The 19,240-nt window shown below is 43.5% G+C and overlaps 1 protein-coding gene and 1 pseudogene across 1 annotated transcript in view; both read right to left on the bottom strand.

Annotated features, from left to right (window-relative positions):
* The window catches only part of tho2 (THO complex subunit 2-like protein), a 168,208-nt gene extending 153,428 nt beyond the window's left edge, over nt 1-14,780 (bottom strand). The window contains exons 1-2 of the mRNA XM_080269804.1: nt 14,710-14,780; nt 3,647-3,717 (exon numbers count right to left, since the gene is read on the bottom strand). Of these exons, the coding sequence (XP_080125930.1) occupies nt 3,647-3,717; nt 14,710-14,780 (142 nt within the window). The remainder of the gene's footprint in view (nt 1-3,646; nt 3,718-14,709) is intronic.
* On the bottom strand, nt 11,590-11,707 carry LOC145396425 (5S ribosomal RNA; annotated as a pseudogene).
* Nucleotides 14,781-19,240: the final 4,460 nt, after the last annotated feature.

Raw genomic sequence — 19,240 nt, 5'->3', positions numbered from 1 at the left:
CCACTCTCCATGATGTAGTGGGGGAGAGGTTTGGGGAACAGAAGGTGATGTCTGGAGATGATGGGAGGAAGAGGGCTTGGTGTGGGATACGGGTATGTTATACGCGCTTTCACAGTGTTTTTCTTTTTTGGAGTATGGATTCCAAACTAATTGAAAATCATAAAATAGTGTTTCTAGCGATAACATCAGGCTGTGGTAATCATATTACGGGTTGTCGGGAAGTGTAAAGTGGAGACTTCGTTACCCAACTTCAGAGGTCTCCACAAGTCCTACGGTACTCGACGAAGGCTCAACAAACATCCCAGGAGAAAGTTGAAGGTATGTGCCATATGCATATGTAATTCTAATATTCTAGGACTAATAACTGATTTTTGGCAAAATATTTTTAGTGAGTCTGTCGGAGCGCGAATATACCCGCGGGACACGCAAGTCAAAGCAAAACAAGCCCGTGGTTTAGGGGTTAAAGATGACCCTGAAGATAATGGGTAATGATTCTGAAGGGTTTGCTGTGAAGGATCCTTCACCAGGTGCTGAATGATGATAAACACCTGCAAGGTAGGGGGGTAGAGTAGGGGCAGCCAAGTGAGTTGCAATGGTTATGGAAGAAAATACATTTTTTTATTAATCATGAGTTTTATTGTGTCTAAGCCTTGCTTAGACTTTGCTGTGTTATGCAATAAATTATTTATTGTGGCATTTGAGAAAAGTTATGAGGCAAATGGGATACTGCCCTGAGTTAGAAGGAACTGGTGGGGGTGAAGCAGGATGGTGGCCATGATGCTTTTCACGAATGAAAATATCTTGTGTGTGTTACATAAGGCCTTTATCGAGTCAACCTTGTTAAAAATTATACTGTGTTATACAACAAATTATTTTTAGTGGCATCTGAGAAAAGTGAAGAGGCAATTGGGATAATGCCCTAAGTCAGAAGGCACTGGTGGGTTGAAGCAGGACTGTGGCCATAATGCTTTTCACGTATGAAAATATCGTAGCAGGGGGAAGCCCATGTGTTGCTTTTATCGGAATGGCTTGGGCCCCAATTAGTCCATTCTGGTGAGGTTTTACTGTACCTAACCTAGGCTGCTTCCCCACATAAAAGAGGGGTAGCTGAGACAGGATGACACCCTCCCAATTTACTCAACCACACAGACACATTTACTTGTATCTTAGCCCCAAGGGAAAAGGGACAGATCCTCACCGCACCACACCTCACAAGGGTCAACAGCGCTGTACAATACAGCGACATCCACAACAGGGCCCAACAGCGGAGCTGGTTTACCCCTGCCACATCATCATGGACACATTCCCTTCCCCGCACCTGACCTGATCAGACCAAACACGGAAGAATATCCCCTCAGGGCTGCATCACCATTGATTCATTCACAATGTCTCTCAAAGTCATCCCTATCACGCACAGCCACTCTTCCTTGCCCTACAGACATCCCTTTTGCATCCAACGCTCTCTTCACACTGTCCATCCATCCTATTCGTGGTCTCCCTCTCAGCCTTACACCTCTCACATCAGATCTAGTTATCTTTTTCACCAATCGCTCTTCATCCATTCTCTCCATATGCCCAAACCATCGCAACACCCTCTGCTCAACTCTACCAGCCATCTCCCGAACAACTCCAGTTCTCCTTCGCACTTCATCATTTCTCACTCGATCCATACGCGTCACTCCACACATACTCCTCAGACACCTCATCTCCATTACATTCAAACTTTTCCTCTCTGCTACACCCATATTCCATGTTTCAGCCCCATATAACGCAGTCGGTACCACAACACCCTCATACAGCCTTCTCTTTACATCCATTCTAAGTGAACGACATCTAAACGCTTTTTTCATTCCTCCCAGCACCTTTCCTACTTCATTTATTCTAAACTTCACTTCTGCATCTATTCTTCCATCCATAGCAACATGTGACCCTAAATACTTAAAACACTCTACCTCCTCAAGCAACTCACCATTCAAAACTACAGTATATTCATCCTCCTACAATCTACCAACCTCGTACACTTCATCACTTTACTCTTATTCTCATTTACTTTCAATTTCCTCCTTTCACACACCCTTCCAAACTCTTCTACCATCTGTCTCAATCTCTCCTCTGAATCAGCCACCAGTGCAGTATCATCTGCAAACAGCAGCTGCTTCAGATTCCACTCTCTACTATCAGCATTCACCAGACTCAGATCTCCACCTAACACTCTTGCATTCACCTCCCTTACAACACCATCCATGTAAATATTAAACAACCAAGGCGACATCACACATCCCTGTCGCAGCCCCACTCTCACGGAAAACCAATCACTCACAGCATTTCCCACCCTTTCACTCTCTACTATTTACATAAAAACTTTTCACCAGTTTTAGTAACCTACCATCAAGTCCATACAATCTTAAAACAGTCCACAAAGCCTCCCTATCAATTCTATCATACGCTTTCTCTAAATCCATGAATGCCCAAAACACATCCTTGACTTTTGCTAAATACTTGTCACGCACTTGTCTCACAGCAAACACCTGATCCACACATCCCCTCCCTCTCCTAAAGTCACACTGCTCATCACCAATCACTCCCTCTGTACCCTCTCTAACTCTCATAATTAACACTCTACCATACACCTTACCTACAACACTCAACAGACTTATACCCCTAAAGCTAGTACATTCATACTTATCACCCTTACCTTTATACAACGGGACCACACAAGCACTTGCCCAATCAATTGGCACCACACCTTTCACAAAACACACATTCAACAATCTTACTAACCAGTCAACAAGAGTCACTCCACCACCCTTCAGGCATTCCACAGCACACCCATCCATACCTGCAGCTTTCCCTGTTTTCATCTCCTTTACTGCCTCCTGCACTTCCTCCTTCGTGATCAAAGAATCATTCAACTCTCCCAACACATTTATTCCTTGCACCCTTCCATCTGCCACAATCCCAGCCACCCTTTCCTCCTCTACATTTAACAATCTTTCAAAATACTCTGCCCATCTCTTCCTTACTGCATCAATCTCAATTAACATCCTTCCATCCTTTGCTTTTACTCATTCTTCCTTCCCAGACTCTCCCTTTCGCACCCTTTTCACCTTCTTCCAAAACACTTTCTTATTCTGTTGAAAATTCTCTGTCAGCCGCCTACCCCACCTCTCATCTGCTGCCACTTTAGCATCACGCACAGCCCTTCTCACCCTGTTCCTCTTTTCCTTATACCTCTCATATGACACCTCATCCTTCCTCTGCAGCCACACTCCATATGGGTTCAGTGTGGCTGTTAAATAGGGTAGCTGGTTTATCAAGGCACATTAAACATGGAATATGGGTGTAGCAGAGAGGAAAAGAGTGAATGTAATGGAGATGGGGTGTCTGAGGAATATGTGTGGAGTGACGCGTATGGATGGAGTGATAAAGTGCAAAGGAGAACTGGCGTTATGCACGAGATGGCTGAACGAGTTGAGCAGAAAGTGTTGCGATGGTTTGGGCATATGGAGAGAATGGATGAAGAGTGACTGGTGAAAATGATAACTGGATTGGATGTGAGAGGTGTAAGGCTGAAAGACCACAAATAGGATGGATGGACAGTGCGAAAAGGTGTGTATTGCAGTTAAAATGACCGGTTGATACGCACCTTTGACCCTGTCTGACGTGGACAGTCCTGGGTTGTCATCATCTTTGACCAGCTGCTTCAGTGTTTGTACCCTGAAACAAACACACATGGTTAATGCACAAACACATATCTCACCCTGTAACAAACTATCTATCTATCTATCTATATAATGTGTCTAGCCAGATGCCTTAATCCCGTAAAGGGTGGCTACAGACAAGCAGCTTCTAGGTATTTGTATGTACCACTCTTGGTCTGCAGATCCACTGAAGAGGGCGACAGCCATCACCAGAACTGTCTGGAAATACATCTTTTTTCATCTGCCAGTGTGAGTTTTTGTATCAGGGTAGGACAAGTTTGGTTGGGTTAGGGTAGGACAAGTTTGGTTGGGTTAGGGTAGGATAAGTTTGGTTGGGTTAGGGTAGGATAAGTTTGGTTGGGTTAGTATACAGCTAATTGGTTAGGTTGGCAAAAATGGGTTAGGTAAGGTTAGGATAAATAAGGTTGGGTTCAGTTATCAGACTTTAGGTTAGGTTTAGATTAATACGAGGTCTGTTCAGAAAGTATCTAACTTTAGTATATAAACAAGAACTAAATAGCTAACCTGGTGAGCTAGTACACTCATGCCCCTCAGAGTAGGTCCCTTCTGACTCGACACACACAGACCAGCGTTCTTTCCATTGCCTGAAACTCTTTTCAAAGTCAGGTTTCAGTATCTCCTGCAGGGGCTTCATCACATTCATCATGATCTCTCAGCTCAAATCGGGAACCCTTCAGCAAAGTTTTGAGCTTGGGGGAATGACCAAAAGTTGCAGGGAGACATGTCTGGCGAGCACAAAGCCTGCCAGACCTGTGGGATGTTGTGCTTGGCCAAAAATTCCGGGATCAGCTGAGAAGAATGAGCAGGGGCATTGTCATGATGCAGCTCCCAACGTGCTGCTTGCCAAAGGTCTGGTCTCTTCTGCCAAACTGCATTATGAAGACGGTGGATAACATCACGGTAGTAATGTTGTTGACGGTCTGACCTTCTGGTGTGTACTTGTGATGCAAAGCACAAAGGTAGTCAAAAAAAAAAACTGTCAACATGCAAGTGCAGTTCACCTTTCTGCGGACCTGTTGTGCTTTGTTTGGCTGAGGTGACCCCTTAATGCTTCCACTGGGACACCCGTGCTTTGGTTTCTGGGTTGTACCTGTACACCCAAGTCTCATCTCCAGTGATAACAGCCTTCAGAAAGCCTGGATCACAATTTGCACACTCCAATGTGCCTTGAGCAACGGTTATCGGAGAGATCACGACAAATGCAACAAAGCCCCTGCAGCAGATACTGAAACCGACCATGAAAATGTTTCAGGCGGTGGAAAGAACACTGGGCTACGTGTGTCAAGTCAGAAGGGACCTACCATACATGGAGGGGGATTAGTGTCCTAGCTTAACAGGTTAGTAATTTATTTTTTTAGAGCCTAAGGTCAGATAGGCTACTTTCTGAACAGACCTCGTAGGCGCTGATAAGGGTAATTTCTCTCAAAAATGGCATTGCAAGATGGCGTCCGTCTGTCTTCACACACCACAAGATAATGTCCATCTGCAAACACCACATTTTTAAACACTTTTCACCACTTTAAAAAAAGAATAAAAAACACATAAATTTAAAAATGCACTCAGAAAATACTTAAATAATCCCATGAAGAGCTAAGGTAAGGGGAAAAAAACTACGAGGAAGGCTATAATATAAGGTGGTGCCATGTCTCCTTCAGAATTACCCAAGAAAGTATCCAACACTGCTGCATACTGTTCAATAATTTGTACAAGGCTTCAACCACACACCATACACACTGCTTATGGTGGCAGTCACTAGGTTTGCTCTCTCTCTCTCTCTCTCTCTCCCAATTTTTGAAGATTAACTGACTATACAAAGGGTTGGGTAAACATACTATCTATCTATCTATTGCCAGACACCACAATCCCGCAAAGGGTGGCCATTTGACACTGAGTTAGTTGTTTTACAGGGAGGGGCACCAACCCTCCACCAACCCACTTGTTGACACGTAGGGAGCACGTATGGTTTGGTTGTATGGTTACCACCCAGCGCTGAAAAATGGTTTCTTGGCTTACGCTTTCCTATAATCAGTAGAAGAACCTCACCAAATCAGTGAAGCATGGCGGGGAAAAGAAGTTCTGCGAGCATGTCTTTTACGGAGGAAAGTCCCAGACTGAGGGGGAAAAAAGGGAAAAGAAGGAAGCGACAACTGCAAAGAGTGCAAAAGACAGGTTGGAGATGGAGAGACAGGTTGGAGGTGGAGAGACAGGTTGGAGATGGAGAGACGGGTTGGAGATGGAAAGACAGGTTGGAGATGGAGAGACGGGTTGGAGATGGAAAGACAGGTTGGAGATGGAAAGAAGGGTTGGAGATGGAGAGACAGGTTGGAGATGGAAGGACGGGTTGGAGATGGAGAGACAGGTTGGAGATGGAGAGACAGGTTGGAGATGGAAGGACAGGTTGGAGATGGAGAGACAGGTTGGAGATGGAGAGACGGGTTGGAGATGGAGAGACAGGTTGGAGATGGAGAGACAGGTTGGAGATGGAAGGACGGGTTGGAGATGGAGAGACAGGCTGGAGATGGAGAGACGGGTTGGAGATGGAGAGACAGGCTGGAGATGGAGAGACAGGTTGGAGATGGAGAGACAGGTTAGAGATGGAGAGACAGGTTGGAGATGGAGAGACAGGTTGGAGATGGAGAGACAGGTTGGAGATGGAGAATACGCTACACAGCATGATAGATGAGAATACTGGTTCCACGCTGGATGCCAGAAGGTTCCTGTGGACCTGTATAGAACCTTGACAAAATATGAGAAAGAGATGATGTGGTTCTGCAACAGGTGTACCCAGGCAGTGGAGTGTATTTTTATTTTTTTTTTATGCAAGGAAGAAGGAACCAAAGGCCATGAGCCCGCAGTAACAGTTCCCTCCAAGAGAAAAAACAAAATACAATACAGAGCCAAATTCATGATCCGATCATTTTGAGATGCCTGGACACACTGCGTTTGATAAGGGATGTCTATCTATCTATCTATCTATTGCCGGACGCCTCAATCCCGTTTGGGGTGGCCACAAACAAATCACCTCCACATGAAACAACTAAAAGAAAAGAATATAGAATTGGAGAAAAGGAGAGAAAATATGGAGAGAAAGTGGGAAAAATCGAGGCAGGAGATAGTGGACGAGGTGACTGCCAGAGTGCTAGATATAACAGACCATGCGGCTGTGGTAGAAACTGCAGTAAGGCAAACAAAAGAGGAAATAAAGGAAGTGGAAGATAAGAAATACAGGAAAAACAATGTAGTTATGTACAATATTGAAGAATCAACGTGTCAAGTGGGGTTGGTGGAGGATTAGTGCCCCTCCCTGTAAAACAATTAACTCTAAGCCCTTGGCCACCCCGTTTGGGATACATGGCGTCTGGCAATGAATGAATGAATGAAAGACAAGAAAATGCAGAGGAGAGAATAAAGGAAGGCAAAGAGGAATGTGAGGACACTGTAAAAGAGGCATTGGGCATAAAGGAGAGCAAAATTCAACAGGTAATAAGGCTGGGAAAGAAGCAAGAGAATGGAAAACCTAGACCACTGTTAGTGAAACTGAAAGAAGAAAAAGTGAAGTGGTTCATCTTGAAGAGAGCAAAAAGGCTAAAGGATGAAGAAGACCAAAAGAGAAACAAAGTGTTCATAGCTAAGGACATGACAAAACAGGAAAGAGAACAAGAGAGGAAATTGGTGGAAGAGTTAAAGGAGAAGAGAAATAACGGTGAGAATGGCCGGTATATAAAAACGGAAAACTGTGCAGGGCAAATGCAACGAGAAGCACTAAAAGTCAAAAGAGTGTCAGACAAGAGAGAAAAACCACCAAGTAGTGATAAAATTGTTGAATGTACAAGGGCTGACAAAAACGAAGCAGTACGAAATAGAAAATTTAATAGATCATAGCCCGTGGAGTCACATGGAGAGACAGGCTGACGAATGAGGATATAAAGGAGAGTTGTGGTGTGGATGTGGATGTGATAGGAAGCGTTATGAGGAACACACTGAGGTGGTTTGGCCATGTGGAGAGGATGGAGGGTGAAAGACTGACGAAGAGAGCGTATGTGAGTGAGGTGGAGGGGGGAAGAGGGAGGGGGAGGCTGAGGATGAGATGGAGGGATGGGGTGGAGAGGTATATGAGAGAGGGGGGTGTGAGTTGCGAGCAGGGCAGTGAAATGGCGGGGGACAGGGCGACTTGGAGGCGATTTATTTGTGGCCACCCCAAACGGGATTGAGGCGTCTGGCAATAGATAGATAATTCTGTGGAAATCTTGTGCCTGACGGAAACTCAAACGAAAAAAGGTAGCATGGGGAGAAAATATTGTGACCCACCATGCAATGAGACAATGGCAGGGTAAAAAAAAGGAGGAGGTCTGCTAATAGCTTATAGACAGAGCAAAGAGACTGAGCCAGGAAAGGTAGAAAGAGTGAATACAGAGGTGCTGGAAATCTATCTATCTATCTATTGCCAGACGCCTCAATCCCGTTTGGGGTGGCCACAAACAAATCGCCTCCAAGTCGCCCTGTCCCCCGCCATCTCACTGCCCTGCTCCCAACTCACACCCCCCTCTCTCATATACCTCTCCACCCCATCCCTCCATCTCATCCTCGGCCTCCCCCTCCCTCTTCCCCCCTCCACCTCACTCACATACACTCTCTTTGTCAGTCTTTCACCCTCCATCCTCTCCACATGCTGGAAATCATGGGAAATGTTTGTGGAATTTTCATCAGAATAATTTTGGTTTACACAACAACTGGCAATAAGACAGAAGACCGTGAAAGAAACAAGAAAATCCGTACTGTAGTAGAAAAGAAAATTGAAAATCATAATCCAGAATGGGGTCTGTTGATCTTAGGAGACTTCAACGGCCACCTAGGTTTTCTTGGTAGCCAGGAAGTGGACAGTAATGGGAGGATGGTAATAGATTGGATGACTGACTACAGCCTAATACTGCTGAACGGTGATGGGGGTTGTACAGGCCTGTATACTTGGAGCCAAGGAGACCTAAAGAGTGCCATAGACTTCATGTTAGTGAATGCAGCACTGTATGACAGATTTATGTATATGGAGGTAGATGAAAAGAAGGAAAAATATGACATCTGATCATAGTTTGGTGGTGGCTGGCTTTAAATGGAATGAACAAAAGAAATTCAGTAAAAACCAGTGGATAACGCAGAAGTACTGTAAGACTGATGAGGAATCCCTGCAATCATTCATAAAGGAGGTGGAGAGAATGCTATCACAAGAAAACATAAATAACATCACTGAGATAAATGGAATAATTAAGCAGGCAGCTGACCAAATACTCCAGAAAACATACAGAAGAAAACGTGGATTGGGTCACAGAAAAATAGAAGGAAAGAAAAAAAATAGCAGAAAAACCCAGGCTCAATGAGAGATACATGGAACAAAAGAAAAAAGTGCAGAGAAAAATACGAGATGCTGTACGGGCTTATAAAAAAAAACTGAAGAAATAAGAAAGGACAAAAGTAAAAAGCTGTGGGAAAATATATATAAACTGAGAGGAAGACCACATAACACAAACAAAGAGATTGACTTATATGATGACGAAGGGAAAAGTACTGAGTGAACAAGCAGCAGCAGAGATCAGTAATTTTTTTCTATTCTATTCTATTGCCAGAAGCCATAATCCCGTAAGGGGTGGCCATTTGACTTTGAGTTATTTGTTTTACAGGGAGGGGCACTAACCCTGCACCAACCCACTTGTTGACACGTAGGGAGCACGTATGGTTTGGTTATATGGTTACCACCCAGCGTTGTAAATGGTTTCTTGGCTTACAGGAAACCATTTGGCTTGTCACTCAATGTAAAGCCACCTGACATAACAGACATTATTTCTGGGAGAAAATATTTAGAAAGCATGAGAATGAAATAAATAAGACATGGAATGAAGATAGTAAACAGAAGTACAGGGAATAACTGCTGGAAGAATTACACAAGGAGTTTCAACTGAGAAATTTAAGAAAACATCTAGACATGGGAATGAAAATAAACAAATTACTACTATGGAAAGACTGACGAAGAGAGTGTATGTGAGTGAGGTGGAGGGGGGAAGAGGGAGGGGGAGGCCGAGGATGAGATGGAGGGATGGGGTGAAGAGGTATATGAGAGAGGGGGGTGTGAGTTGGGAGCAGGGCAGGGAAATGGCGGGGGACAGGGCGACTTGGAGGCGATTTGTTTGTGGCCACCCCAAACGGGATTGAGGCGTCTGGCAATAGATAGATAGATAGACTACTATGGAAAAACCAAAACTAACAAGAGACAGGGTGAGAAAAGTGGTAACAGAGATGAAAAACAAGCAGGCACTGGGACACGACAACCTAAAACCAGAATTTTACAAGGCCTTAGTAAAAAGTGAAAGAGGCTTAGAGAAAAATACACAGTGTTATGAAAAAGCACTAGAGAAAGAGGAGAAACCAGAGGAGTGGAAAACATCTATAATGAAAATAATAGAGAAAAGGAGAAACCCCACAGTTAAGGATCTTAGACCAATAGCTCTGCAAAATATTTCATATAAAAATTTTATGTCTCTGTTGAATGAAGATATTGAAAATCACCTAGAGACAAATAATGAGATAAGAGAAACACAAGCAGGCTTCACGAAAGGAGGGAGAGTGGAAGACAATTTGTTTATACTGCAATATTGTGTACAGGAAAGCTTAAAAAGGAAGAAAACACTGATAGTAACAGCTGTGGATTTTAGAAAAGCATATGACTCAGTAAAAAAAGAAGCATTAATTAAAGCACTGATGGAATACAAGGTATATCCAACAGTACTAGATGCAATAAAAGAGATTTATAAAGATGATAAGATCATAATAGAAGCAGGAAAGGATGTGAACAAGGAAATAACAGTAACCAGTGGTATCAGGCAAGGATGTACGGGGTCGGCAACTCTTTTCAAAATACTGTACTTACTTACATAATTATGAAAGAACTAGAAAGCAGTGGATGTGGTTCTGAAAATGAGCTGTTTAGGATATGTACACTATTGTATGCAGATGACGGGTTGCTGTCCAGTCCATCACTGGAAGAAGATGAAAGAAGCATCCGCATTCTAAGGGAAGTCGGAGAAAAATGTGGCTTGGAAATAAACAAAGAAAGAAGTGATGTAATAGTGTTTAATATGAGGGAAAAACCAGCTGAAATTGCTGGCATACAAGTAAAAGAAAATATACGTTACCTAGGTGTGATAATAGACGATAAAAGGAACATGTTTAAAACCCACAAGCAGAAAATGATTGAAAAAATGCAGAAAATGGCAAATATAGTATACCCAATTATAAGTAAGAGCAGCAATAATGATTAATTGGAAAGACATTTTGGAAAAGTATAGCACTCCCAGCAATACTGTATGCTAGTAATGTAATAACTATAACAGAGGGAGAGGTTGAAAAAATGCAGGAAATAGAAAATAGTGTGTGTAGACAGATTCTGGGAGCTCCAAGAAATGCAACAGTGTGCTCAATGAGAGAAGAAATAGGTATTTCTAATAAAATATATAAAAGAATATAAAAGAAAGAGGAAATGAACTACTGGAAAAAAATTTGGGCTGCAGTAAAAAGAGGACCAGAAAAACCAGTGGAGAAAAATATCACTTAAATATATGGAAGAAAGTGGAATAGAAATTTGAAATCTGAAAAAGATTAAAGTAGTGGAAATAAAGCAAAGAATTAGAGAGAAAGATACAATAAAGTGGAAAGAACAGATGGAAAGTAAAGAGTCATTAGTGATATATAGAAAGTTCATTCATTCATTGCCAGACGCCGTGTATCCCAAACGGGGTGGCCAAGGGCTTAAAGTTAATTGTTTTACAGGGAGGGGTACTAATCCTCCACCAACCCCACTTGACACGTAGGGAGAACGTTATGCCAACAGCATCTGGTGTTCCCAGGCGGTCACCCATCCAAGTACTAACCAGATCCAACGTTGCTTAACTTCGCTGATAGGACGGGAAGCGGTGTACTCAACGTGGTATAAAGTGGAAGGGAGAAATAAATGAAGAACCATGTTATGATAACAGACCATCTTCAGTAATATGGTATAGAGCTAGAAGTAACTGCTTACCCCTCCAGAACACACAGAGGCACCAAGGAGAACACACAACATGTAAGTTGTGCCAGGTAGAAGAAGTAAACCTGCCCCATTAGATACTATTTCGCCCTAGTTTACAGGAAGTGAGAAACAGTACGTCCTCCCCATGTGTCAAGTGGGGTTGGTGGAGGATTAGTGCCCCTCCCTGTAAAACAATTAACTCTAAGCCCTTGGCCACCCCGTTTGGGATACATGGCGTCTGGCAATGAATGATGAATGATGAGAAACAGTATAGTAGAGCTACAGGGACCCAGAACAGAAGACGAAAAACTGGTGATTGGACAGTCTTTATTCCAGGCAGAGAATATTGAAAAAAACAAAGAACAACTGTGTGATATGTGGAAAGAGAGAGAAAAAGACCTGAAGGAAAATAAAACAGAAACATAGTGAAGTGAAGAGGTGTGCCGCTGGAAAGGCTATACACCTCGAACTAACCTGAACATGAACCTATCTATTGCCAGACGCCATAATCCCGTATCTATCTATCTATCTATTGCCAGACGCCATAATCCCGTATCTATCTATCTATCTATTGCCAGACGCCATAATCCCGTATCTATCTATCTATCTATTGCCAGACGCCATAATCCCATATCTATCTATCTATCTATTGCCAGACGCCATAATCCTGTATCTATCTATCTATCTATTGCCAGATGCCATAATCCCGTATCTATCTATCTATCTATTGCCAGACGCCATAATCCCGTATCTATCTATCTATTATTGCCAGATGCCATAATCCCGTATCTATCTATCTATCTATTGCCAGATGCCATAATCCCATATCTATCTATCTATCTATTGCCAGACGCCATAATCCCATATCTATCAATCTATCTATTGCCAGACGCCATAATCCCGTATCTATCTATCTATCTATTGCCAGACGCCATAATCCTGTATCTATCTATCTATCTATCTATCTATTGCCAGACGCCATAATCCCGTATCTATCTATCTGTCTACTGTATTGCCAGAAGCCATAATCCCGTAACTATCTATCTATCTATTGCCAGACGCCATAATCCCGTAAGGGGTGGCCATTTGACTTTGAGTTAGTTGTTTTATGGGGAGGGGCACTAACCCTCCACCAACCCACTTGCTGACACGTAGGGAGCACGTATGGTTTGGTTATATGGTTACCACTCAGCACTGTAAATGGTTTCTTGGCTTACAGGAAACTATTAGGCTTGTCACTCAATGTAAAGCCACCTGTAAAGGAAAGAAAAGCAATAAGAAGTGACAGGAAAGATGGGAGAAATAGGAAGAGAGGAGGACAGACACAGAAAAAGAATGATAAAGGCTAAAGAAGGAGTAGGCAGCACTACATCAAGTGAGTGGATGATGGCTGCCACCACCTACCACTGACAGTCTATATTTCTGACTATTTCTGGGGTGGTAGATAAAACATTTGTTGTTTGTTGCAACCGTTGTTTTTAGCCGTTCCGCTGTGACAACTTGTTTGACTTGTCAGCGTACAGGCGGAACAACTGTCCCAAGTGTTTAACTAATCCTAATTCACCCCAGCTTAACTGTACCTACCATAATATTTCATCTAACCTACCCCAGCTTAACTGTACCTACCATAATATTTCATCTAACATTCCCTCCAGCTGGGAAATGGGCAATGCAATTCACCGACGAGTACATTTGATTAAGATTCTTCCATTACACCAGAAACAAACAAGCGCTGGTACGTCTTGACCCTGCCACTTCGGGTGTTTTTTTTTTTTGGCTGGATGTCCGACACACGGGTTTTGAGATACAGTACGGTATAGAGAATCGTTTTGATAAATTATTCGACACCAAAAAACAGACCAAATTTCCTGAGTAAAATAACGTCTAGCATGATGTAAACAAAACAATAATGGCCTGCGTGGTGAGCTGTCCCAACCTGTGGTGTTACGGCCAAACATACTTCTACAAAAACTCCACTAAACACATCCGTGCCAACCAGAGGCTATGCACATTTCCTTAGTGGCACGTCAACGCACCATCTGATGTGAAAGCATTAAGGAACGCAATGATAATAACGGGAAATTTTTCATTACAAAAAGATGCCTTACCCCTGAAAATGGAAAAATACAGAGAACAGACTGGAGGATTATGAACTGAATTGGTAGGGTGTTTCAGCTGCTAAAAGTGTGTACTGACCAAGAACTGAACTGGAGACATGGAGTGAAAATGTATATGAGAGGGGGGGGGTGAGCTGGGGGGAGGGCAGCAAAACAGTGTGGGACAGGACAACATGGAGGCGATTTGTTTGTGGCCACCCCTTACGGGATTAAACCACCCGACCAAAAAATATATGATAGGCCGTAGAGTTAACTTAAAAATTATGCACTTCATCATCTTTTTCAATCTATCATAACGATTATCACATTATCATTTACTGTAAAACCAAATACTGCTGTAAATTCCTGAGAGCCCAGATTACCGACATCAAAAACTTTGGAATAAAATAGAAATAACTGCTTTTTCTTTCATGTATAATGGCCTCCTGGTGTTGTGTTACATAATGGGGCTCCTTACATCCCCACTTTGCCAAATTTGTCTCACCTGTACCAAAATAATGCCAATAAATGAGGTACCGTCCTGATAGCATAGGTGCCCGTCATCATTACATGTTCGGCGATATAACCACACTAATTACCCCATTACTTTGATATATAATGGCTTCCTTGATTTAATCTGCCGTAAAATGGGGCTACGTAAACCTCCATCTTGCAAATTTATCCCAGCTATAGCAAAATCACGCTTACAAATGCGCCAACGTCCTCATAGCAAAGGCGACCATCATTCAAAACCTGGGGATAAAACACAAATAACGGCTTGTTTTTTAATATACAGTGGCCTCCTTGGTTTGCTGGGTTATATAATGGGTCTACTTACACCTCCGCCTTGCCAGATTTGTCCCAGTTCTTCCATGTTTCTGATGTAAACAAGCGTCCACCGCCCGCCATGTTGCGGCCTTCCCGGGGTCCACTAGTGCCAATGTGCGCTTCCCTTAAACCCGCTAAACTCCCTCTCCCTCTCACTCTCTCGCTCTCTCTCTCCCTCCCTCTCACTCTCTCTCTCTCTCTCTCTCTCTCTCTCTCTCTCTCTCTTGTGTGTGTGTTAATACAAATTCCCGTTTTTTTTTAGCCTTTTTTCCCCCTTCTTTCATTCTTTATGCTTTATGGTCCCAACAACAACTGCTACTACTACTACTGCCACCACTACTAATATCACCATAATCACCCTACTGCTACTACCACCACCATCACTACTATTATTATTACTACCACTACTACTACATAAGTTGCAGCTACTACCATCACGCCACCACCACATCACCACCACCACCACCACTACTACTATTACTACTGTTACTCCTGCTGTTTCTACCACCACCACCAGCACCACCACCACCAGCACCACCACCATTACTACTACTACTAATACTACTACTGCTACTACTACAGTACTACTACTACTACTATTACTACGGCTAGACATGAGTGATGACGTTTAAATCTAGCGCAAGACGTGTTAAATTGGCAACAATGTCAATGGGCTCTAACAGGGGCCACTAATATCCCGCATTTTTTAAAGTTATTCTTTTCGGCAAACTGTTATCCTATTTCATAATATGCTTAATGGCTTTAGTCCAACGGTGTAATTTTGTTGTTTGTTCCTTGCCATTTTCAGATAATTGCCTCATTTTCGGAATGATGTCTGGCTGGGTTGTTGCTGATGATGATACCAAGCAATGATGGGGTTACCAAAGCCTTCATCTTCCGTCTTGTCTGGCAGAAGCAAAACTAGATAAATAAACGATATTCAGTTATTTATTTCGGAATACAGTACTATTAACATACTAGTGAAATGGTCTAAAATTTTCGCCATGTGTGTTTATTTTGACTCTAAATAAATAAACAGCGGAAAACATCTCTCATCCAAAATATTCTCCGTTTCCGACAATAGACACTTCATCATCATCATCATCATCACTATCACCATCATTATTATCATTATCGTTATTATCATCGTTATTATTACTATCATCATCATCATCATGACTTTCTGTTTATCACTATCATCATTCTCATCTAATCCCAAAGTGCCTTAATTTATACAGCAGGGTAGGGTCCCGGGGCTAGGCAATTTACCTCGATATTGTAGGCAGTAATGACCAGCCTCACTCTTCCCTGAACGGCATTACGTGATCAATAAACCCCATTCACCCTTCATGTATAACCCATACAGAGAGAGAGCAGCACTTCATCGAGTGAATGGATGCACACACACACACACACACACACACACACACACACACACACACACACTGGGCAAGGGCATATTGTGGGTTAAAATAACCAATTACAGCACCTCTCTCTCTCTCTCTCTCTCTCTCTCTCTCTCTCTCTCTCTCTCTCTCTCATGAAATAATGTCTTGTTATTTATTAATCTATACAACCGATTCTGGACACAGGCATAGCATCCCCTTTCCTGAGACACAGCAGTCCTATGTCCTATTCACCTTTACATGTCACCACTTCGACGCTAACACCCACCGTCCATACTGAATATACTAGAAAAAGCAAATGTTCTTCTAAAATGATTGTAAAGAAGTCGGAATGGCAAATATGCATAGATAAGAGATGAAAAACGCACAGGAACAAGACAGCATTCAGGATGGGAGGAGATTTGGAGACTTGTACCCATTACTACATTCCACACTTTACCCACAAACATTCCGCACTTTAGCCACAAACATTCCGCACTTTAGCCACAAACATTCCACACTTTACCCACAAACATTCCACACTTTAGCCACAAACACTCCACACTTTAGCCACAAACACTCCACACTTTAGCCACAAACATTCCACACTTTAGCAACAAACATTCCACACTTTAGCCACAAACATTCCACACTTTAGCCACAAACATTCCACACTTTAGCCACAAACACTCCACACTTTAGCCACACACATTCTACACTTTAGCCACAAACATTCCACACTTTAGCCACACACATTCTACACTTTAGCCACAAACATTCCACACTTTAGCCACAAACATTCCACACTTTAGCCACAAACATTCCACACTTTCGCCACAAACACTCCACATTTTAGCCACACACATTCCACATTTTAGCCACAAACATTCCACTCTTTAGCCACAAACACTCCACACTTTACCCACAAACACTCCACACTTTAGCCACAAACATTCCACACTTTAGCCACAAACACTCCACACTTTAGCCACAAACATTCCACACTTTAGCCACAAACATTCCACACTTTAGCCACAAACACTCCACACTTTAGCCACAAACATTCCACACTTTAGCCACAAACATTCCACACTTTAGCCACAAACACTCCACACTTTAGCCACAAACACTCCACACTTTAGCCACAAACATTCCACACTTTAGCCACAAACATTCCACACTTTAGCCACAAACATTCCACACTTTAGCCACAAACACTCCACACTTTAGCCACACACATTCTACACTTTAGCCACACACATTCTACACTTTAGCCACAAACATTCCACACTTTAGCCACAAACATTCCACACTTTAGCCACAAACATTCCACACTTTAGCCACAAACATTCCACACTTTAGCCACACACATTCCACACTTTAGCCACAAACATTCCACACTTTAGCCACAAACATTCCACACTTTAGCCACAAACATTCCACACTTTAGCTATAAACACTCCACACTTTAGCCACAAACATTCCACACTTTAGCCACAAACATTCCACATTTTAGCCACAAGCATTCTACACTTTAACCACAAACAACACTCCACACTTTAGCCACAAACAACCTTCCACACATCAGCCACAGACTTGTACCTGGTGAAGTGTAGTAATGGGTACAGGTGTCCAAATCTCCTCCCATCCTGAATGCTGTCTTGTTTCTGTGCTTGGTTCATCGCGTATCTGTGCACTTATATGCCATTCCTACTTCTTTCACATATTTGTTTTCAAGTTTATGATCTTTTTGTGGACGTATAATTATGCATAAAGCAAGTGTTAGATTTGGATTGTTACATGCATAACATACTGCAAGGCTAAAACGAGGCTGCCTTCCTGTGAAAAGAAGTGTTTTGGTACGTTCTTTAACTGTAGGCGAGCTGTAGCTAAACACTGCGCAGACTGTCTTGCTTGCGGGTGGCCTGATGCGGTTTCAGGCCGTAACTGGCGAACCGTAGCCTGAATGCTTCTCTAAACATGAAAAGTGTTGTGCTGGAGCAAACCTAGTTTCTTTGGGTTCTTCTAAACAAGGAGGAACACAACAAGTACACTTCCAATATACTCTGGTAGCACAAGGACGACACACAAACTCCGGGTGGCTCTAGTACAGGTTTTATTACTGACTCTATACAGCCTGGATAAGTGGAGTGAATGACAATAGAAAAGGGGAGGAAAATAGCCGATGTGGGGTGTGGGGTCTCGATCTGAAAGTGTGGAGGGAAGCTATCTCTTCCTTCGTTCTGGAGATCACCACCAGGACTACGCATTGGAGAGTAAGGAGACCCAGGGGGTGGAGACTACGTGTGTGTGGGTGGGTGTTGTGGTGTGTAAAGTAAGATACTGTACTGGGAAAGCCCGTAGGGAGAGCTGCCACTCTGGCTCCGAAGAAGAGGAACCCAATGTCTGGTTAACTCTACGAACCTTGTGGAGGACAGACCGTAGTGTGCTTTGTTCCCGGAGTGGGCACGTGGGGAAGCTGGAAGAGACCCGGGAAGGCCGGGACAGCTAGGTCATCCATTGCTATCGCAGGGATCTCCTTTCCAGGTGTAGTGCGAAGGGAACTGAGGAGGGCTGAAGGGGGGAGTACGGGAGGGGGATCCACTCCAAGGGCAGCAGTATCTGGTGGCAGTTGGTCTGGGCCCGGGGCACGTCCTGGCTCCTCCAGGGCTGAACCGCCTCTAGCAAGTTCAGCAGAAGAGGGGCGTCGGGACTCCTGCATAGCTGGACCGCATCTAGCAAGTCCAGAGGCCGAACCGCATCTAGCAAGTTCAGTGGCTGGAGAGAAATACTGGTGCTCCCGCGTAGATGGACTGCGTCTAGCAAGTCTAGGGGCCAAAGTGGGACACTGGTGTTCCCGCGTAGCTGGACCGCGTCTAGCAAGTACAGAAACTGAAGATGGATGCTGGTGCTCCTGCGTAGCTGGACCGAGTTTAGCAAATCCAGGGATACATCGCTTCTTGCCAATATACGAAGGTCGCCTCCAGCAAAACCGTTAGCAGAGTAGCATCCAGCTTTCCCTGTAGTGCCGCCTCTAGCAAGCATCGGATTGGAGGGCTCGATCTGGTCGCTGGCAGTACTTGGGGCTCGGGCTGTGACGGTGGGTGTGACGACTTAGGGCTGGAAGGTGTGCCCGTAGCTGTGCGTGTGTGTGTG

This window comes from Coenobita brevimanus, chromosome 37 (assembly GCF_032717465.1).
Source record: "Coenobita brevimanus isolate Jiangsu-jjx chromosome 37, ASM3271746v2, whole genome shotgun sequence".
Lineage (NCBI taxonomy): Eukaryota > Metazoa > Arthropoda > Malacostraca > Decapoda > Coenobitidae > Coenobita > Coenobita brevimanus.
Note: the sequence above shows the minus strand (reverse complement) of the source record. Positions and strands in the feature narration are given on the sequence as shown.